This window comes from Macaca nemestrina, chromosome 16 (genome assembly GCF_043159975.1).
Source record: "Macaca nemestrina isolate mMacNem1 chromosome 16, mMacNem.hap1, whole genome shotgun sequence".
In the NCBI taxonomy this organism is placed as follows: Eukaryota; Metazoa; Chordata; class Mammalia; order Primates; family Cercopithecidae; genus Macaca; species Macaca nemestrina.
The window spans coordinates 100,476,508-100,499,887 of NC_092140.1; the positions used below are offsets into that span (position 1 = coordinate 100,476,508).

Here is a 23,380-nt window from a genome sequence, read left to right on the forward strand (position 1 = left end):
ATGCAAATCAAGTGCTTCCTAAAGCAAAGAAAATGACTCAGAGCTACTGGTCCATTAAGACACAAGAAAAGAGAACATCCCTACATAGTGAAAGGATTCCTGGTCAAAGACTTTGTGAAATAGGTGGTTAAGTTCCTCATGGAGCTGTAAAGGCTGTATTGGGTGCGGTTACCTTCTCAATGATCTCGTAACACTCTTCCAACCGTTGAGCTCTGTCCTTCAATATGGTGCTGGCTTCCTGATAGACTTTCAGCCACTCCTCATACTCATTCTCAGAGAGATCAGCATAAGCCACACAGAGAGTCCGCAAGCCTGCAAGACAGCCACCGGTGAATGGAGGCAGGCAGAATGCGTGACCTCCTAGGGGACAGCCTGTGCTCCCTTTCCCATGAGCATGCTCAAAAAAATTGAAGAGACTCGGTACTTTAGGTCACTCTAATTCAACACTCCCACATCTACCAAGGGAAATGTAAAAACAACTCGCCTGTATTCTAATATAAACTACCTCTTCTGTAAGTCTGAGAGCACAAGAAGTCAGAAGAGTGAATTCTCCATGGCAGAGAGGTTCAGGAGCTGTGCATGATCCATGCACAGTAGGCAGGTTTCAGCAGCAAGCAGAGGAGGTGGGAAGTGTGTTTCAAGACAGCAAGGAAAGGCCCCATGTGCTATCCCATGAAAGATCCAGGCTTTCAGGCAGCCACACCCATGCACGTGTGTCAGTTGTACTCACATGTGCATGCAGAGCCAGAGGCCAGAAAGCAGCCGTCAGCACTTCAGCGTGGCTCCAGCTATCACGACATTCGCTAGCAGGAACCCCTGACACCAGTGTCGTTTACGGCCTTCCAGAGAACTCCTTTCCTGCTCACTATGGGTTCCATGAATTATTTCCTTAAGTCACGGATAAGCCAGTGACATAAGGACACCAAGAGAGGGACAGGAAAATAACCACGTGAGTTTTCTGAGAAAGGGACTAGTAACTAAAGGTGATTGATTCTACACGCTGTGCATTGGCCTGCCTCTCCCTCCGCTCCACTGCTGATGAGCCACAGAGGCATCTACAGGTAACTGAGTTTGGATTTGGCTATGCATCTTGTCACTGCCATGGGCACAGGAGGGGATGGGGCAGGCACTGGAAGAATGTGCTCCTGGAAATCAAGACAACATGCTTGAAAGTACAGCTCCAATGGCCAAAAACAGCATTTCCAAATTCCACTTACCTTCCGTGGCAAAGTATTCCAGATGGCATAATGTTTCCTCCATATATTTTGAGTCTTTTGAAAGTCTCTCAAAAATTACATTATCCTATAAAATAGGGAAACGTTGTGACTGGCAAACCCTTCAGTAAACCTTCCAGCCAGCACGCTAAGCACGGCTTTGTTTCTGTTTATCTAACATGCATGAGAATACTCGAGTGGGTAAGTAGGAATTTAGCATTTGGCTGGGCTCAGGCATGAGCTTTGGAAAACAAATGGGGTATGAATGTGTCCAACAAAACCAAAATCTGTATCTTAAAAGCCAAACAAAAATATGCTGGGGAGAACCAGAAGTACGGGAGAATCATCGGAACACAAGGGGGCCTATATTCACCAAAATTCGCAAAACTCATATCCCAAAGTTTATCAGGTGCTTGTGCAGAAGGGGAAAGGGTAAAATGCACATCCTAAGTTACTCAAATACAACCTTGCTTCCCAACACGGGAGGCAATCCTAAGCATAGAGGGCACAACCCACTGGGCGCTGAACTCAATTCTGTCGAGAAACACACAGGTGCACAGCTCATCTGCCTACAACTATTTCCATGACTGACAAGAAGGGTTAGGGGACCAGATCCCACAGATAATCCATCAAATATGTTACAAATTGCATAGTTTTAGGCTTCTAAAAAAATTTTAAACTGAGTTGTTTTGGAGAGAATTAAATCCTATAAAAATAAAATACACCTTTGCAGCATTTTCATATGTCCCTCTTCTATACTGACAGCCCTCCTCTACCACCTCACACTGACACTTGTTGTACTCGATGTGGTACTTAGAACACAATAGCAAATGAATAAACAAAAAGTTTTAAAAATATATCATATGAGAACAAAACCTAGATGAGCTTAATTCATTTTACCATAAACACAGAATTCTTTAGCAAGTCCAAATATAATGTCTTTAGAATTCCCATGCATCCCTTCATTTGTAAAAAGCTCTAGTCATCACGTACTCAAATAAAACCACCCTTCTTGCCACAACTGGTAAAGATTAGTAATACTGTCAACCGCTAATTAATCCTAGGAGAGCTTTGTATTCTTGACGTAGTCAAATAAAATAAGTTTAATAATTCTTTCCCTCAATACATAAGACTACGACTTAACAGGATCTAGTTTTAAAATTAAGATTCATAAGCAATAACATCTTTCCTTTGAAATAAACCATTTAGATTTGGCTACTAGAAGGTATACAGGACACAAAGCCTGACCTAGGAAACTGACTAACAGGGGCAGTAATAATGCAGCTACACATGGGCATTGCCTTTGTACCTACAACACGGCTCTCTATAATGTATGAAAAAAAAATAACAATTGAGAAGAGGTGCTAGAGAACCAATATATATCAGAGTACTTAAGATTATCATAGGTCAACACAAATTACTTTATCTTCCCAAAGTCAAAACACGATGCTAGTAAAACTGGAATAAGAATTCATATTCCAAGGATTTTGCATGACACATGGAGTCACTGTTTCTGAAACCAACGACTGGCTAAAGGTAAGCTTTGCACTGACCATCTTTGCCACACTGCCCTGAACCACCATTATCTTCAGTGGGCTTTTACTACAAAGTCAGCTTCACAGCCCACCTGAAAGAGCCTTTCCACTCTGGACAAGCAGTCAGGGAGTGATGAGGAAAGCAGTTAGGAAAAGCAGCAGATTAACAAAGCTGCCAAGAAGTCTGCTGTGCACACCGCGTCTCCGATACTTACAGCCCCTTTACAGTAGAGTCGAAGTCGTCCTGAAGGAGTTCGGACAATTACAGACATTCTTTTTCTGTCACTGGGAGAGTGAAAAAAATAAAGTCTTCACTGGTCTGTTTACAGGATGCACGTCCCCCAGCTGAACACCAGTCAGAACAAAAGATGGTCTGGGGCTCCTAAAAATGGCCAAGGTCTATCTTTCCCTGCCTTTTTCTTCAAAGTAGGACCTAACTGTGTATCTCCTACTCTTTTTATTTACATCTAACGAACATATGCCTATTTCTTTCCCTGCCATGAAAATGAACTAGCACCGCTATCTGCAGTAGGAAAAACAGAAAAGGAGAATTCTAGCACTGACAGTCCACATCCGATTGACTTCTGACTCTACTCTCTAAAAATATTCTTTATTTTCCACCTCTAAGCTATTAAGTAACTTGCCCAGTAGGTACAAAAGTGGGAGACTCAGTATAGAGCCACTTAACTCGGAAGCTCCTCCCTGTGTCATCTTTTAACTGGAGTGAAAGAAACCACAAATCCACAGAACACTCCCAATTCAGCACCAAGGAACTCTCCCTCCCCTCACCACAGCATCTACACTTCCTCACACGTCTTTCCTCCTGGCCCATTCTCACCCACCGAGTCCTCAGTGAGTCTCCACCGCCTACGAATTCTTCTCACTGCTCTCCGTCCACCTGTGCAGCCTCGCCTCATCTCCCACCAACCCTCCCATGCACGACCGCCAGGCTTTGAGCACACACGGGACTCACCATTCTCCTCTTCTACACATTCTGATCCTCCTTTGCCAACAACATTTCAACCTCCTGAAGCACACTCCAACTACAGAGGGCCCTACACCCCCCATCTCGGTGGCCTTTCAGTGTGGTGGTTCCCGATGGACTATAAGTCTCTAAGAGTGGGGGAGAGTCTCTCTTCAGTTCTGGATAAATTCCCACATCCTAACCTATAGCGCTCTAGCTGACCTGGATTTGCTTTCTCTCTCAACCATCTTACAGGTAGGCACTCCTGGCCGTTCTTAAAACCCATGTTTCAGTTTCTCAATGTGTAAAGCAACTACTTCAAGAGAGTATTACAAAGATTAACTGGCACTGGGAAAGAGATGAGTCCGTGAAAAACAAATAGACTCACCACTATAACCACAAATTATCTTTCTGTTCCTTCTTATTCTCCCATAAATACATTTTAATACATCCTTGTGTCTCTATCCATATTCACCTGTTTTTATCTAACTCTCTTTTCTCCACCTCGCCTATCCAATAACTGCTGGTCCCAGTTAATGCAGTCACAGGACACTGCACAGTTTCCAACAAAAGATGGGGCACGAAACAGTCTGGAGAGATGCCTAGCACGTCGCTCACCTCTACACGCAGGGACACTGTCACCACTTCCTACATGAGCCACCACCGTCATCAACCATCCCTCCTCCCCTCCGCATGGTTCCAAGTCCAAGCCTGCGGTCCTAAAACTAAAGACTAGGGCTAGAAAGTATTTCCTACACAAAGATAAAAAACTAATCCTTATTAAAAAATAGCTTATAAAACAGAGCAAACGATTTGTGAATCGTTTAACAAAGGTTATTGAAAAATCCACCCAATATCATAGGAAAAGATGCTTTTGAGATAGCAATAGAACTTTGCTTTAGTACTGACAATTCCATGTTAAAAAGAGGCAAACAAAAAATTAAGATATGTTTCCTTATAACAATGAATGTTCTATGTGAACAAAAAAGTCCAACAAATATTCCTGGGTCTTACTTTTCAAAATTGTACTGGGGAAGAAAGCTTCCGAATAAGTCCAGGAAAACTGCCCTACGTGGACCCAGCCTCTAATGAGATGAACTGATCTCATCTGTCATCATTTGTCAGTTTCTCAGATCTCCAGAGGAGTGCTCAGATAGAGTAAGAGGAATGACCTCATGGGACTTGGGAAACGCCAATGAAAATAATGCCCTCATCACATGCTCCAAACTATTCAGACATGTCTGCAGCTGCTGATGCAAGAACATCAGGCTCTGGAAATCTAAAGAAAAAGGAGGACATGGAAGTAGAGCATTTCTCTTGAGTAAAGCAAAGAAAAATTACCTGCTTCACTTTCCTTAATGAAAGTCACAAATTCCAAGGAGAAGAGTTTATGGAGATACATTTATTACATTTAATACTTAAGTAGTATATTGAATCATACCATGCAATCATGTAAACACTCTGATGAAGTTGGGAAATAAATATAATTATTTTATTTCAAATGTATGAAAGAGAAACATACCTAGAAAATTCCAGGACATTAAGGATTCCGAACGTTTGTTCCTGTCCCATCTAAACGAAGAAAAATAGGCTCTTACCCAAGGTGCAGAGTATTAAAATCTCAAAGCAATTGTCTCCAAAACATAAACAGACTTAGGCTCTCTCTCTTCCCACCTTCTAGCCCTTTGCAACATGTACTGTTTTCTCACAAGTCTGGTGGGGTCAGAGCTCCCTCTTCTGGTGGAAGCTTCTCATGTTTCTTCAGTGCTAAGGCTGGCCTAACAGTTGACTGGTGTAGACATTTCCAAGAGATGCAGATAAAGGACACCAGCTGCCCAGGTCCGTCAGAAACCTTTGGCCCAGTTACCCCTCTGAATTCAGGATTTTACAAATTTTATAAAAATATACGCATATTCTAGACCATCTACCATAATGTCCCCAGCAGGGTCTGGGATAACATGCTGTTATACAGCACATCCACGTTCTCCAGCAAAATGTATGCATATCACAGGAAGTGACATTCATAAAGATCATAAACAGCCTCACCGCTTCTGATTAGGTTTTGCTGCCAAATAACTATTCACCAAACTTAGGAAAAAATCTTTTGGAATTCAAAGGCATTGGGTTTTGAATTTGCAGACAAAGAGATGGTGCATCTGTACCTGGTCACAGAGCAATCAATCAAATGCTCTTTTTCTTTGGGTTCTTTCAAGTTAGAAGGTCAATATTCACAATTTTTTTCCATCTAAAAATTCCAGATGGTGTGTACGCTATTTTCAAATTTTTTTTTGTTTGTTTTTGTTTTTGTTTTTTGAGACGGAGTCTCGCTCTGTCGCCCAGGCTGGAGTGCAGTGGCGCGATCTCGGCTCACTGCAAGCTCCGCCTCCTGGGTTTACGCCATTCTCCTGCCTCAGCCTCCTGAGTAGCTGGGACTACAGGCGCCCGCCACCGCACCCGGCTAATTTTTTGTATTTTTAGTAGAGACGGGGTTTCACCGTGGTCTCGATCTCCTGACCTTGTGATCCGCCCGCCTCGGCCTCCCAAAGTGCTGGGATTACAGGCGTGAGCCACCGCGCCCGGCCTATTTTCAAATTTTTAATCTAATCTTTCCATTTCCCCAGCACTTCGTAGTGGAAAGAACGTGACCTTTGGCATCCGATACGTGTGAGTTTGAATCCAGTTTCTGCCTCTAAGTGTGTGACTTTCTTATGCATGGCAAAAGCACTTGTCTTTTAGGGTTCAGAGAAGTAATCAATGAAGTAACACATTCAAATTACCAAGTATATGACGGAATCATTATCTTCATTCACACCCACAACTCTCCACTCCTTCTCTTTGCATCCCACAAAACAACTAATGATCCACTTCACCTAGGCTTCCTCAATCTTTATTCACCTCTTCGGAACCATGAATTCCGAGTTCCCTTTTTCCACAGACTGTCCCAACTTTCCATCATATTCCCATTCAGAAGACACCCGGTGCTACTACCACCACCCAGCACCAGCGCTGCCATTCCCAGGAGCCACCTCCTCTCCGCACCACAGTTACATCAGCCACCTCCAGATGCAGCCCATGGACGTGGCTGTTCTGACTACTGGCGAGGACACTTCATGTAAATATGTAGGAATTTGAGAATTTGTTCCTGACTTGGTAGTACAGCAGTAAGTTTGTTCTTTTACTCATATGCAAAACCTAAATTTGAGAATTGGTGGTTTGATGAATGGTTGAATAGGATTCTTTTTATTATTTTTATTTACAAGTCCTAACTAATCAGGTAGTCTTTTGTGATCCCCAGAAATATGACCTTAAAACTGTAATGAGGTAACAAAGAGGGGTCAATGCAGCATATAACACCAGGAGGACGACACCAATAGGCTCTCTAGGTTCCACATTTACCTGGCATTGTGAGTGAAGTGGAAGCACCTGTTCTCTTCTGTCTGTCTCACCTATGATCCAAGCTCCCAACCTCCATTTTTGCAAATGCAGAGACGTGCAGCACCCACACAACTGAAAATCCTACGGCTAAGATTAAAATTCTCCTCCAACTGAAGGGGAGAAAAGACCTCATTTTTAAAAAGCTTCTGTAAGGGAAATTCTATATTCAATCACTACTGCATTCTACTTTTAATGGTGGTACCTTTCCCTAAGCTAAATTCCCTGTTGACTAAAATAAGCATAGTAAAAGTAAACATGACCAAATGAACTCATCTCTGTACTCCATAAAAAACTGAAGATGCCAATAAATGGGTACTTTGTATAAGATATATTTTATAGGTTTTGCATATAACTAAAAGACAAAACTTACTACAGTACTCCCAAGTCAGGAACAATATCAAGTCATTATACCATTTGGAAGTGAATTTCAAATGCATTAAAGGTCTATGGATTTAAGGATGCATCCACAAAGCTAAAAACTATAATCTCCAAGTCTTCCCCAAATGGAGGGGTAGGGAAAGGCAAGGGATGGCAGGGACTAGCCCCAGACCCTCATCATCAATCCAGACAATAATAAAACAGCCCTTCTAACTGGTTATCATGAAAAACACCACTGCCTCACCAGTCGTAACCACCATTTTCCCCTGTTGCCCATTCCAAAGGTCTGTATTTGATCTTCTTGTTGATATAATTATTTTTCTATCACTAAATTTCTCCCTTTGGCCTGTAAGTAGGGAAACTCAGAAGAAAATCAGAAAATATGTAAACCTCTTGACTTCAGTTGCAGGGGGGGATCCCTCATACAGATAAAAGATCAAAGCCGGGCACAGTGGCTCAGCCTGTAATCCCAGCACTTTGGGAGGCCAAGGCGGGTGGATCACTTGAGGTCAGGAGTTTGAGACCAGCCTGGCCAACATGGCAAAACCTCGTCTCTACTAAAAATACAAAAACTAGTCGGGCGTGGTGGCACGTGCCTGTAGTCAGTCCCAGCTACTCGGGAGGCAGAGGCAGGAAAATTGTTTGAACCTGGAAGGCAGAAGTTTCAGTGAGCCGAGATAGCACCACTGCACTCCAGCCTGGGCAACAGAGTGAGACTACATCCCAAAAAAAAAAAAAAGAGAGAGACAGATCTTAACTCTAACTCCTCCCCCAGCTGAAGAGACTTCTGAAGAGACTGAGGCTTCACTGAGTAAGAACTCGGGCTCTGAGGCTACAGAGAGACGTAGAACCTGCCCTCAAAGACAAGTGGACCGCTAAGTTATTTTCCCAGTTATTATAGAACAAAGAGTAGATTTGTGAAGTTCTTTGCTACAAATAATTTCACATCAGTGTATGAAAGACATGTGGAAAAGCATCCTCAAGGGCGAAACAGTACTGCAATGCCAAACAACTCAAACAAGCTCATACAATCATATTAACTCCAGTTTTTCACAGGTCTGATTTTTCACCAAAAGAGAAGTTCAGCTATCATTTACAACAGACATGCCATTTCACATGCACAATCTTCAAGAAGTAGGTGATCTGAAACGTGCACACACGTGTTACTCACCGCTTCTATGATGACTGAGAACGGCGTTCTGGCTGTGAAGACAAAGCCCAGCTTTTTAGCTCCTTTCACCAAAGCAGCTTCATCTGTCAATTGGGAGTTGGTGAAACATTGACACATCACTGGTAACGATAGAATTCTGTTCAGTGTCCCTTTTCAAATTAACAAAACCCACTCTACTGAAGGAGGCCTGGTGTTATCTGCGCAGTAGTGAGGACTCGGGGTAGAGAAGCGCTTGCTCTTCCTACCACCAGGGTTCTGAAATGAGCACTTCTGTTAGGTGGAGGGCTTGGATCTATGCTAATTCACCAGGACAAGAATGATTTCTATTCTTGCTACTCTCACTTGGGATCAAGTTCTCTCCGATAAACCTAAGTCATAGTCCCATGGCTCCCACCAAACACTTCCTCTGAGCAAGGCAGTATTTTAGTTGTGCTGTGGGATTCCCAAGCCCCAGGAAGTAGGTAAAGAGAACCCCCATGCACAGCTTCCCCAGCAGGAAGAAAATCTGTGAGGCGGGGAGGATGAGGAAGAAGCCAGCTCTGTTCTTTCTTCAGAGCTCTGTCAAGCCCAATCACCTCTGCCAGGAAATGCAACATAACCAGGGTCCTCCCTTTGCTGTTAAAAAGGGGTTATGAGAGTCAGGAGAGCCCATCCCGGGCTCTCTACGGCTTTGCACCTGTAGCCACAGCCTGGCCTCAGGACGAGGCCAACAGAAGACAGCTGGGTCTATGGCGCTGACTACACGGCAGCATCTCCAAGAATAACTGCAACACCCAGGTCTCCTGAGAAGGGGCCAGCCGGGGGCACCCGGCCAGAGTCCTCACCTGGGGATGAGGCCTGGTAGATGATGTTATCTCCATCCTTCTCAGGAACAACCGTGTGGCACACGGCCAGAAGGGTGAGGAACTCCTGAATGCAAGGGGCTGTGGGCTGCAAACGTGAGGCGGGATTAGTGTCAGTCACAACACCTTCAACAGGCACCAGGGCTCACACAAGCAGATCCCCGCCTAACATCCGGTCATCCTACTGCTCCCTGTAGGACAGGGTAGAGGTCCTTAACATGGACCTCAGCTCCTCCTCCTACCGCTCTGGTCTGGAGTCCCCAAGCCGGTTCTCGCGCGCACTAATCCTTGGGTTTCTCTTGGAATGCAGCTCCTACGCTTCAGCTCAAGAGATGGGGAGAGAAAAGAGGAAGAGCCTTCCTTGTGCCTCAGCACACACTGCCTCCTCGGGAGCCTCAGCCTTGCCCAAGTGCTTCCATTTACCCACGTGCTTCCATTTGCCCACGTGCTTCCATTTGCCCAAGTGCTTCCATTTGCCCAAGTGCTTCCATTTACCCACGTGCTTCCATTTGCCCAAGTGCTTCCATTTACCCACGTGCTTCCATTTGCCCAAGTGCTTCCATTTACCCACGTGCTTCCATTTGCCCAAGTGCTTCCATTTACCCACGTGCTTCCATTTGCCCAGGTGCTTCCATTTACCCACGTGCTTCCATTTGCCCAAGTGCTTCCACCTCCCCTGTGCTTCTGCTTCACCCAGGTGCCTCCGCCTCTCTCCGCAAGATCCTCCGGAAGCCTGTGTTCTGCCTCCCTCACTGCTGTACCTCAGGCCCCATAAACAGAAGATGCTTCCATCTCCAGGCTCCCATTTCCCTCCCTGATATCTGTTCTATGCAGTGTCCATTCTTTAGGTTTATAACCTCTCAATACCTGTAAAGCAGTGCATCTCTCGCCCATTACTCTTGAACAGCAACAAAAACCAGAATTGCCCTGGATATGTATTTAATAGAATTCTCATTCTCTCTGGGAAAAAACATACACTTTTTTATTGGTATTAGAGCACTTTTATAACTAGTGGGAAAATAATGCTGTCTTCCCATCTAAGAAAACAGTGTGTCTTCCTATGGATTAAAAGCTTCTAAATATTCTAAATATAAGACCTAGCATATGTCTATTAATTATTTTATTTGCTCAAAAATTATTTTGGTGACCATTGTACATGAAGTACTGTGTAAGGCATTTTATCTATTGCCTTTTATATTATGAATGGAATCTTATTTCCATTACATTTTACAGTAGTTTCTTGTTGGGATGTAAGCAGAAACATTGATTTTTGTAAGTTAATATCCAGTTGTCACTGAGCTCCTACTAGTTCTCTGAATTGCCATTGACTATCCTAGGTTTTCAATGTCGACAATTATATCACCCACAGATGAGAAGTTTTCCCTTTTCCTCCCAATATACAAACTTTCAATTTTCACCTGTCTGCATGAGCTAGCACTTCCAGAATTATGTTCAAGGCAGGGGGATAACCAAGCTGCCTTTTCCTGGGGTTATTTTAATGTCAGTGTCTCTAATGCATCCCTTTTAAATAGGCAACTGGCTATAAAATTGAGATTGATTTATATCATCATAAGAAGGAAGCAGTTATGTGCTTCCTCTTTTTATAGTTTTCTGGTTTTTTAGTCATAAATGAATGACGACTTCCACAAGAATATTTTTACTTTCTTCTCTGTCTTATGAATGTGACTTAAGAGGAATTTTATGGAATCAAATCACAACTATTCACATGGCTACTTCTTATCATGAAAAGAAAAGGCACATTAAATTATAGTTCAGTGAAGTCATGAACTTAAGGAATTTACACATTCCTCAAGGCCTGCATTGCAAAAATGGTAAGAAATTTTCCCCAAAAGCGCTTTCCGTGAGAATTTAGCTTCAATTCAAGGTTGCCTTCCCCTGTACCTGAGAACCATCCAACCCTGAACATAACCTTGTCCCATAATGAAACAACATAAAAAGGGTCTTAGATTTTACAAATAAGTAAACCTAGTAGTGAAATATTTTCTAAGAGTTATAAAGAATTGCACACATGAAGAGTCTTCTACCTCAAATGGTAAGCCAGACAAAATCCATGAAGATTTTTTTTAATCCTAAAATAAAATTAACCTATCATTGGTTTTCTTCCTATTGCATTCTATAATAAATTAGGGAGAAGAGACAAAATTAATCTGAAGCCTATGAATGCTTATATTTGTGTGTGTGTGTGTGTGTGTGTGTGTGTGTGTGTGTGATGTGTTTGTGTATCTTCTTAGATGTTAAAAAATTGTATTGTGGTAAACTAGACAAGTAATATCTATCATTTAACCATTTGTAACTATAGAATTCAATTACATTTTAAATACATTCAACAATGCTACACAGCCATCACCACTATCTATAAACAAAACTTCATCTTCCCCAGCAGAAACTCTATACCCATTAAACAATAACTCTCCATTCTCTCTTCTCTCTACCCCCTAGTAACCTCTATCTTGTTTTCTGTGTCTATGAATTTGCCTATTGTATGTACCTCACAGAAACAGAATCATACAATATTTTTCCTTCAGTTAACAGCTTGTAATATGTACAAAATGCCATATATCTAGAAATGAATATTTTCTATTTATTTGGTTAATTTAAAATAGCAGAAAATGATACGTCTAAATTGTTTTGCAAGCGAAATTGCAGCTACAAATTATCCAAATCATATACATATATAAATGATTTCTTCTTGAAGACTCAAGCTCAGAAGTCTTAGGCATAATGATTCAACAGAAAATTACATCTTCTTCCTTGGTGAACCTTTGGAAATTTATCCCACACACTGGGTTAGCAATGTAAGCAGGGGGTTGCATAAACTGTCCCCCGAAATTTCTCACAGGTTGATTCTCTAAGAGCCAAATTCCATCTTGGCTATCAGCCCACACAAAGCTTAACACAGTCCTAAAGGACCCACAAAATTTGAAACGATGATATAGGAAAAGAGAAAATTCTGTAGCAAATGCAAGTATTCCCTTGGGAGGAAAGTAAGGGTTTTCTTGGACCAAATGCTTTAATTTTAGTCAATAGTCCCAAGACAATATAGATGAGAATGTGGGGCATGTGCAGCCGCAAATCCTCAAATACTTCTTCCCTCTCCACAAACATATTTTCGCAAAATGAACAAAAACATTGGATGTTTTTAAGCAGTTTAAAACCAGGGCAAAATAATCTAATAGGCCCTGGTTTTAAACTGCTTAAAAACATCCAGTGGGTACATTTAATTCAATCCCACATCTGCCCAAAGAAAAATATTAGAGCCTATTCTATGGTCTTCATTATTATGGTGGAGCTAGAAGTTAAATGTCAAAGAGTTTAGTTAACACAGTAGCTAAGATGAAGAGTACCTCAGAAGGCCTCAAGGATCCAAGAAAGCTTAAAAATGGTACACATAGGCTAGGAGGCTTTTACTAAAAATTAGAAAATAAATTCCCAAACCAATCAATCAATTCCTCATTATGCCTATACTGAAACTCTATGAGTATCCAGTATTAAAATGCCCTTGAACTCTCTGTGTTTGGATGGTCATCATAAAGTCCCCATAGCAGGGCTTCCTTTTCACAGGGGTTGCACCTGTCCCTACTCTCAATGGCTTTTCCACTAAACTAAAAGGAAATTTGGCTCAGGAGGGCAGACGATGAGGAGGAAAGGAAAGAAGAAGAAAGATCACTGACTTATATAAACAGTAAGATTTCTTCCTAAAGTGCTTTCCACTCACCACAGCCACCAAGGAGGAGTCAGGAAAAAAGCAGTGGGCAGGGGAAGGCAATGGGAGAGGTATTAGCTGTGCTCAGATCTCCATTCAAACATCAACAGAGGACAGGCTCAAGAAGAGTGTGGGATGGACAGTCAAAACCCCAAAACCTCACAGGGACCCAGAACACCAGTCCCGGGCCAGCTTTGGAGAGAACACCAGCGAGAGTCAGAAATTAACTGAGCCAAGCATTGAAATCTTTCAAACACTAGGATCCCAGAACCATGTAGGGGGTCCCCAAAGAAGCTCTTTTCCAAGTAAAGATTTGCCCCAGGCCACTGGGTTTCTACGGCATCCCACCTTTATGTCAGTGCAAATACCATTCTGTGTGGGTGGCCACACTGCTCACATGTCAACAGTTATGGTAGCCACGACAGTCACCAAACAGAATGGGATTCCTCTCTGTCTACACAAACCAAAATCACCTCCTCAGCTGCACCTTACCTATCCTGCAAAAGCATACTATGACTCCTAAGAATTTCCCATGTCTGCTTCCCCAGTGAACAGGAATCCCTTGGGTATTTTTAAATCATCTCTTCCCCTAGTACCGACAGCAAGGTATTTCATGTAAATGAGGTCCTTAAACTGTTTGCGAAATGAGTGAATAAATAAATGAGTCTCTAATGTAAATGGGGATCCAACAGTTTGCTGCTATTCCTAGCCCAATACTGGAATTCTGTGATGTTCCGTACACTGTGCTCATCTTATTTCCTTTGCTACTTTCTCCTTGTTGATCTAGGAAAGCAAACTCGTGAAACTGGACCGAGAACAGTCTCCGGAGCTCCTGTGTCACCCTTCCACTGTCTCCTTTTCCATTCACCATCCCAACTTGAACAGATATATTCAGTTGCCCACCTGTGTGGTTACCCGCGACCTGAATACTAGTTGAAAACACTTGTTTCCTCTCGAGTGCTCAAAGTACACTTGTTTCTTTGACATCTTTGATTAAAAACACCTTCCTGCAGAGACGATTCTTCAGAGGCGCCACTCTTCTGCTTGGAGAACCTCTAGCCTAGTAGCTGGATCTACCTCTAAGATCAGAATCCAAGAAAGGATTCTCTAGCTGTCTGTGACTGAAACAGAACATAGACTCCAGCAGCATCCTCTGTGGGCTTGGACCACTTCACCAGCCTCACCAAGAACTGAGTGGGGATAGCAGCATCACAGCCTGTGGGTGTGTGAGCTGTACACACCCACATTTCAGAAGTGCTGGCAACAAATGGGTACTAACTGTGATAGAGGAAAGTAGGATTTCCTCATGAAAACTTAGAAAAATCTTAAATATATCTGTCTCTTAAAATTTCAGAAATTTGGAAAGATAAAGTTTTAATTTTGCTCATGTTTACCTAATTTTAAATCTAGACATTTTTCAGAAAAAAAATCATATGATATCTAATTTATACTGACTTAACTAGTTGTGAAATGCTTTGATCAGTGAATAATTTTCTAAGTTGGCATTTTTCAGAGTAGCCTTTAAAATAACAGTGAATTACCCTTCTAGACATTGGCTTAGGCAAGGATTTCATGACCAAGAATCCAAAAGCAAATGCAATAAAAACAAAGATAAACAGCTGGGACCTAATTAAACTAAAGAGTTTTTGCACAGCAAAAGGAACAGTCAGCAGAGTAAACAGACAACCCACAGAGTGGGAGAAAATCTTCACAATCTCTACATCTGACAAAGGACTAATATCCAGAAACTACAACAAACTCAAACAAATTAGTAAGAAAAAAAAACAAACAATCCCATCAAAAAGTGGGCTAAGAAAATGAATAGACAATTCTTAAAAGAAGATATACAAATGGCCAACAAACATATGACAAAAAGCTCAGCATCGCTAATGATCAGGGAAATGCGAATCAAAACCACAATGCGACACCACCTCACTCCTGCAAGAATGGCCATAATGAAAAACTCAAAAACAATAGATGTTGGCATGGATGTGGTGATCAGAAAACACTTCTACACCACAGGTGGGAGTGTAAACTAGAACAGCCACTATGGAAAACAGTGTGGAGATTCCTTAAAGAACTAAAAGTAGAACTACCATTCAATCCAGCAATCCCACTACTAGGTATCTTCCCACAGGAAAAAATACTTGCACACATGTTTATAGCAGTAAAATTCACAACTGTGTATTGTGGAATCAACCCAAATGCCCATCAATCAACGAGTGGATAAAGAAATTGTGAAATATACATATATAATATATACACATGTATATATACATATAGAGAGAGATGATGGAATACCTCTTAGCCATAAAAAGGAACAAATAAACAGCATTTGCAGTGACCTGGATGAGACTGGAGACTATTACTCTAAGTGAAGTAATTCAGGAATGGAAAACCAAACATCCTATGTTCTCACTGATATGTGGGAGCTAAGCTATGAGGACGCAAAGGCATAAGAATGACACAGTGGACTATGGGGACTTTGGGGGAAGGGTGAGAGGGAGGCGAGGGATAAAAGACTACAAATACGGTGCAGTGTATACTGCTCAGGTGATGGGTGCACCAAAATCTCACAAATCACCACTAAAGAACTTACTCATGTAACCAAATACCACCTGTTCCCCAATAACTTATAGAAAAATTAAAAATACATACATAAATAAAATAACAGTGAATTGATGCGATGCTGCAGCTAATACTGATTTGAAGTGGTGTGATGTCATAGTTAAAAATCTAACAGACCGAGGTTTAAGGCTCATTTCTACATTTATGTGCTGGGCAACTATTTGCCAATTTAATCTCTTATTTAACTTCCTTGTCACCTCCCAGATGTGATTCAGATGTTGACTAAAATGTTGAAGGAAACATATGTTAGTTGCCTGGCACACAGTCGAATGCAATAAATGCTACCTATTATTATATAGATCTTACTTTTGTTTCCTAAAGTATCCTAGTCAAAGGATATGCAATTACACTTGGCCTCTTAGATTCACAACTGTGGCAAAATAGTACTGCAGAAATCTTACAAAGCAGCAGCAATTGGAACTGTTACAGAATTCTGTGCTAAGACTTGTCTTGATCTTGGTGTGCTACTTTACAAAGTCATCATGTATTGAAATACACTAATTCATGCACAGTATTCACCACAAAGCATCTCAGATCACTTCTCAGAAGGACTCACACCATCAAACTGAGACTTTTCCCGGCCTCTAAAACTGCAACTTGCAAAATACTACACGCGTATCTATAAGAAAGGTGCATAGTAAGCTGTTTGCTGTCTTCAAAGTAAAACAGAGCACTTACATGGCGATCCTCAATGTTCTTCAACAGCCTGGGGTCATCAAAGTCACAGGAATCACTACAGGGAGGAGGCATCCGACTGTAAGAGAGAACAGAGAAAATGTATCCAATTCAAAAGTTTCTGTTAAGTTAACCCAAACCTGGAAAGAATCTGCCTTCCAGAAGAACCATACCTAAAGTCCTGTAGGAATTCACATTAAACTTTCAAAGGCTTGGAATTCTGTATTATTATTTCAAACCTCAAAACAATTAATCCTGGAGTTTACTATAAATAAAATATTTCACGAGTTATTGTAAAGAACAACAGTTACGAGGAACAATAGTTACAAGGAGAAGAAACAGAAGCCAGGGATCAAGACTATGACTGTCATTTCAGTTGGCCCCTGAGTCACTTCTACCGGAGAGAACTTCCAAGAGTGTCTGCTCAAAGCAAATAAAACAAGAGGAAGTATTGCACTGTATACATGCAGCCATTTATGGCCAGAGCTCATATGTAGGAGACGGAAGACAACAAATAATTACAAGAAAGGAAACGATATGATGGCTGTGAGCTATCACACTGAAGAAAATGTGAAGAACCAACTGTATATTCATTTATCTCCACTCCCTCCTGAATTTTTTAAAAATATTTATTTATTTATTTATTTATTTATTTATTTATTTATTGTGATGAAGTTTCACTCTTGTTGCCCAGGCTGGAGCGCAATGGCGTGATCTCGGCTCACTGCAACCTTCACCTTGCACGTTCAAGCAATTCTCCTGCCTCAGTCTCCCAAGTAGCCGGGATTACACATGCCCACCATCACACCTGGCTAATTTTGTATTTTTAGTAGAGACAGGGTTTTGCCATGTTGGTCAGGCTGGTTTCAAACTCCTGACCTCATGTGATCCACCTGCCTCGGCCTCCCAAAATGCTGGGATTACAGGCATGAGCCATTACATCTGGCCCCCTCCTGAAATTTCATCATTGTCAAGACAAAGACAATGAAAGAAGACATGACAGCAGAGTGTATGTCAGTCTTCACTCGAAATAGGTATCAGAGTGTAGTACAGCACAGAAAACAGCAACCAACAGCTTGCAAGGGGGAGCACCTATAATGCAAGCTGATGCCCTCAACAGAGTGCTGGGAAGGTGGAACAAATGGCAGTACAAGGCACCTGTGAGGTACAGGGAAGGAGGAAGATGGCACAGCTTCCACGTCCACTTGTGAAACACTTCAACAATCCTCTCACATCCCATGCAGCCAGACAACCGAACTTTCCACAGCCAGAAAAAAAAAAACTTATCTTTTACAGAAATTAAACCAGAGTAGTCCTGAGCCCAGGGACACTGGGCACACAGGCACACATGTGGATAGGCTGGGGCAACCTCCCAAAACAGTGTTTTAAATGAAATTCTATATATGCTGAAAGGTACAATCACTGGCCCGCTGCCTCCACACAGCTTCCAAAACAGTTAGACCAAATTTATAGCCCTTGGCAGGAAACTAGAAAGTTCTTTTTATGAAAAGAAAGCTGACCGGCTGACAAGAAAGACCCACAGACACTGACATCCAGGGATCCCTTAATACAATCATGGGTCCTGGCTGATCATTCTCCGGGAAGGCAATCAGTCATCAACCACAGGGTCCCCACTCCACACACAGCCCTAGCAATCAGGTTTCTTGTGTATAAGCTTTAAAACACATGCAGACAGACAGCATCACTCTTTATAAGGGAAACAGGAATCAAAACTACAATAAGGTGCCACTTCACACCCATTAGGATGGCTACTATAAAACAAACAAAACCTGAAAAATCACAAGCGTTGGCAAGGATGTGGAGAAAGTGAAACCCTTGTGCACTGCTGGCAGGAATGTCAAATGGTGGCTCTGCTATGAAAAATAGCAAGGTTTTTCCTCAAAAAGTTAAACACAGAATTACCATATGACCCAGTAATTCCATGTTTAGGTGTATACCCCCAAGAATGGAAAGTGGGGACTGAAACAGATACCTGTATGTCAATGTTCACAGCAGCATTATTCACAGTAGCCAAAAGGTGGAAGCAACACAAATGCCCATGAACAGATGACGGGATAAACAATGCGTGGCATATACACGCAATCGAACATTACTCAGCCTTCCAAAGGAAAAAGATTCTGACACATTCTACAACATGGATGAACCCTGAAGACATGCTAAGGGAAATACGCCAAACACAAAAACACAAATACTGTACAATTTCACTTGCATGAGGTACCTAGAACAGGCAAACTCATAGAGACAGAAAACAGAGTGGTGGTTACTAGGGTCTGGAGGCAGGCAGCAATGAAGAATTTTTGTTGAATAGATAGGGCTTCAGATGAAAAAGTTCTAGAAATGAATGGTGCGGATGGCTGCAAAACACTATGAATATACTTAGTGCAACTGAATTGTACATTTAAAAGAGTGAAACGATAAATATTATGTTACACATATTTTACACAAAAAGAAATAAAAATATCTGAGCACACAGCTAATGATCACCAGGTTTTTGAAGAAAGCCTATAGAAAACAAATCAAAACACCACGGGTGAGCGGTAGGGAGGGTGGGAGAGGAGAGCAGAGAAAACACAGAATGCAAAAGCAACGTTAAGGGAATGCTTTCAAAAACCGAAAGTGAGATCATACGAAAAACTCATGATAAAGGATAGAAGATCAAGGTGAAAAAAATACCAGGAAGTAAAACAAAAAAAATATGGAAAATGAGAGAGAATGATAACAAAATTGGAGGATCAACCCAAGAGATTCAATATCTGACTATCAAGAGATGCAGAGGGAACAGGGAAGCTGGAGAGGAGGAAAATTATCATAGAAATAATACAAAGACGCTGCTGAGAATCAAGAAGAGGAAATTCAGAGACAGAAATGGCTCACTAGTGGTCCACTGAATGTCCAAAATAATGGAAAAAATTCACTTTGGGAGGTCCAGATCACGAGGTCAGGAGATCAAGACCATTCTGGCCAACACGGTGAAATCCCGTCTCTACTAAAAATACAAAAAATTAGCCGGGCGTGGTGGCGGGCGCCTGTAGTCCCAGCTACTCGGGAGGCTGAGGCAGGACAACGGCATGAACCCGGGAGGCGGAGCTTGCAGTGAGCCAAGACGATGCCACTGCACTCCAGCCTGGGAGATAGAGCAAGACTCCATCTCAAAAACAAAAAAAAAAGGAAACATTTTAAAACCTGCCCAAAGCTTCATGGTTGAAATGGCATATGCCTAAGGAGGTACAGAAAATCTGAAATGCTTCCAAAGGGGGCGGAGCAAGAGTAGGAGATAAACTCTCATCATCCACGGTAAAAAGTAGAATAATGTCTAAATGTTTTTAATTTGTCTTTCTTTTTTTTTTTTTTTTTTGAGACAGAGTCTTGCTGTGCACTCAGGCTGGAGTGCAGTGGCACGATCTTGGCTCACTGCAACCTCTGCCTCCTGAGTTCAACTGGTTCTCCTGCCTTAGCCTCCTGAGTAACTAGGATTACAGGCGCCCACCACCATACCCGGCTAATTTTTGTATTTTTAGTAGAGACAGGGTTTCATCATGTTGGCCAGGCTGGTCTTGAACCCTGACCTCAAATGATCTGCCTGCCTTGGCCTCCCAAAGTGCTGGGATTACAAGTGTGAGCCACTGCACCCAGCCTAAATGTCTTTAATTTAAAAATTAATATAAATATTACCTTGAAATATAAAAATAAAATGTTTTAAAAAGCAAAAGCACTGAGGTTGACTGCCTCCAGGGAATAGGGAGTGAGTGGGAAGTACTGAACCAAGGGCAGTCGATTTTTTGGTAAAAGTCCTGTAGTATCTCCGGACTTTTCAAACCATGTTCATCCTTAAATTTTATCTGGTTTTCTTTCAAAATAACATATATGCAACTTTTATTTACATAAAAAAATAGGCAGGTGAGAAATGCTAATAAAATTATTCGAGGGCAAGCCTGGTTTCTCACACGTGTAATCCCAGCACGTTGGGAAGACACAGCGGGAGGACGGCTTGAGGCCAGGAGTTTGAGACCAGCCTGGGCAACATAGTGAGACCTCATTTCTACAAAAAATTACAAAATTAGTCAGGCACGGTGGCGCCTGCCTGTAGTTTTAGTTACGCAGGAGGCTGAGGCAGGAGGATCACTTGAACCCAGGAGTTCACGACTACAGTGAGCTATGACTGTATCACTGCACTCCATCCTGTGCAATAGAGTGAGGCTGTCTCTAAAAATGTAAATAAATAAATAAAAACTATTCCACAGGCTTTTCCACTGAAGTGTCAAGAAGTGCTAGAATCTACTTACCAGAAGTCATCTGAGGACGGCTCTCTTGCCAATTCTGGGAAGTGACTGCCAAAGAAAGGGAAAACAGAGTGGTCACAAAACTGTGATCAAAAGACAGACATTCTGATCAAAACCTGAGTAAATGTATAATTCTTAGATTAGATATACAAACTTACAGATTCTCAGGGACTTCTTACCAAGTTAATTGCAGAAATAAACCACTTTTGTTGTTGTTGTTGTTGTTTGTTTGTTTTGAGATGGAGTCTCACTCTGTCACCCAGGCTGAAGTGCAGTGGTGCGATTCTGGCTCACTGCAACCCCTGCCTCCCGAGTTCAAGCGATTCTCCTGCCTCAGCCTCCCGAGTAGCTGGGATTACAGGTGCATGCAACAATGCCCAGCTAATACTGTATTTTTAGTAGAGACAGGGTTTCATCATGTTAGCCAGGTTGATCTCAAACTTCCAACCTCAGGCAATCCACCTGCCTCGGCCTCCCAAAGTGCTGGGATTACAGGTGTGAGCCACTGCGCCCGGTCAGAAATAAACCATGTTTTAACTGTTCTGAGTTTAATTTGGGATCCATTCAGCTATAAACGCATTCCATAGTAACTACATATCTAAATCTATTGTAAAGGATTTCGATTTTTTTTTTAATTTTGAAAGGATCTTTATCCTTTCAAATCATCAGTAAGTCAAGATATTTGACTAAGTAGCTAAAAATAAACTTACTTTCTTGAAAGACTACAAGTAAATTTTCAGTAAGTGATAAACACTGACCCATAGGTTACTCCGGCAATGCTGCACTTCTTGAAGTTCATGATATTGCACGTAAGCGTTCCAGTCTTGTCAGAAAAGAGATATTTCACCTAAATCAAAGAATAAAAGAAATATACATCAGGAAGTATTGAGATGCAAAGATCAACAAATGAAGTCTTCCCTTCTATATTTTTCAAAACCTGTATGAAACGGGTAGATTTCCTTAAAGCAAGCAAATTAATAACAAAAAATATATTAATACTTTAATGTTTAGACCACTTAACAAACCTTCTTCCATAACTAATTATATAGTCAAAGTGTACCGAAATATGCAGACGGAGCTGCAATAACAGCTCTGACTGAATGATGTGCTACTGGTTTATATGCACTATCACTCTACATGTAACATTTGAGAAATGATGTCATGGATTAGCAAGGGAGAGGAATTAACAGAATTGCCTCCAGAGGAATCTCCGGTTTCTCAGTAGTCTTCCAAAGAGGCCTCAGGACTTGCTAAGTGGTAGATACCTTCCAGAGATCCCAGAGAACTGGCCTAGGGAAGCAGCGTTTTACTGTTGTATAGAAGAGGGACTCATTACATGAATTGCTTACTCAGTAATTTTTCTTAATGATACAATATAGACAAATACACTGGAAAGTTTTTTGAAAACGATCAAAGGGACTTCAAGTATTCAAGCTCCTAAAGAAGTCAAATACTACCTCTAAATATAATATTAGTACCCTAGGGGTAATTTATACTTTAAACACATTTTTATATGCAGTAAGTCTAGGGGTATGGAATATTTAGTAGAATCTGCCTTTTAGTAAGCAGGGATTCTTTCTGCATTCTCAAGAAAATTAAAATATCATATAAAAAATTAAAGGCCAGGTGCAGTGGCTCACACCTGTAATCCCAGCACTTTGGAACGCCAAGGCAGGTGGATCACCTGAGGTCAGGAGTTTGAGACCAGCCTCGCCAACATGGCAAAACATCATCTCTACTAAAAATACAAAAAAAATTAGCCGGGCATGGTGGCAGGTGCCTGCAATTCTGGCCACTCAGGAGGCTGAGGCAGAAGAATCACTTGAACCCAGGAGGCAGAGGTTGCAGTGAGCTGAGATCATGATATAAACAAATACTGCACTCCAGCCTGGGCGACAAGAGCGAAACTTTGTCTCAAAAAAAAAAAAAAAAACAATTAAAAATGAACATTTTATAATAAGGGCTTATCAAGATTTGCTATCACTTTGCCTACTAAATTTTAACTTGTCCTTAAAGTACCAACTCAAAACTTCTTCCCCATGCAAACGTTCCCATACCCTCAATTAGGATGAATTACTGAAGCATCCACGGGTACTTTCAATCCTTGAATTATTCAGGTCCAGTTCAATGACACCTGCAGACAATTATATACTGTGCACTGTGCTAAACTAACAAAGGCAACCAAAGACCTTGTCTAGGGCACACCCACACCCTCACAAAGTCTCCAGAGAGAAATGGACACTACATCACTCACACCTTATTTTACTGTATTTATGTTTGGAAAGACTGTTATGGGAACACAGAAAACAGACTAACCAAGCCCGGAAAACTGGAGAAGAGTTCAAAGAGGAGGCAAATTTAGCCTGATATGCACCAAGAACTCACTGATTCTTACAGGAGAAGGATTTTACCAACAGATAAAGGAAATGACAAAGCCATTCTAGAATGAGAGAACATAAGAAAAAAAAAAAATGAGGATTGAAAGCCCAAGGTCCAAGGCCTGCTCTGGGTGC

At 41.6% G+C, this 23,380-nt stretch overlaps 1 protein-coding gene across 5 annotated transcripts in view; it reads right to left on the reverse strand.

Annotated features, from left to right (window-relative positions):
• The window catches only part of LOC105490228 (ATPase phospholipid transporting 8A2), a 654,028-nt gene that overhangs the window by 436,829 nt on the left and 193,819 nt on the right, over positions 1 to 23,380 (reverse strand). For all 5 annotated transcript variants that reach the window (XM_011755645.2, XM_071081519.1, XM_011755646.3 and 2 more), the window contains 9 exons: positions 21,626 to 21,714; positions 20,871 to 20,915; positions 16,570 to 16,645; positions 9,522 to 9,627; positions 8,698 to 8,780; positions 5,236 to 5,285; positions 2,965 to 3,034; positions 1,218 to 1,302; positions 173 to 312 (listed from right to left, as the gene is read on the reverse strand). In XM_011755645.2, the coding sequence (XP_011753947.2) occupies positions 173 to 312; positions 1,218 to 1,302; positions 2,965 to 3,034; positions 5,236 to 5,285; positions 8,698 to 8,780; positions 9,522 to 9,627; positions 16,570 to 16,645; positions 20,871 to 20,915; positions 21,626 to 21,714 (744 nt within the window). The remainder of the gene's footprint in view (positions 1 to 172; positions 313 to 1,217; positions 1,303 to 2,964; positions 3,035 to 5,235; positions 5,286 to 8,697; positions 8,781 to 9,521; positions 9,628 to 16,569; positions 16,646 to 20,870; positions 20,916 to 21,625; positions 21,715 to 23,380) is intronic.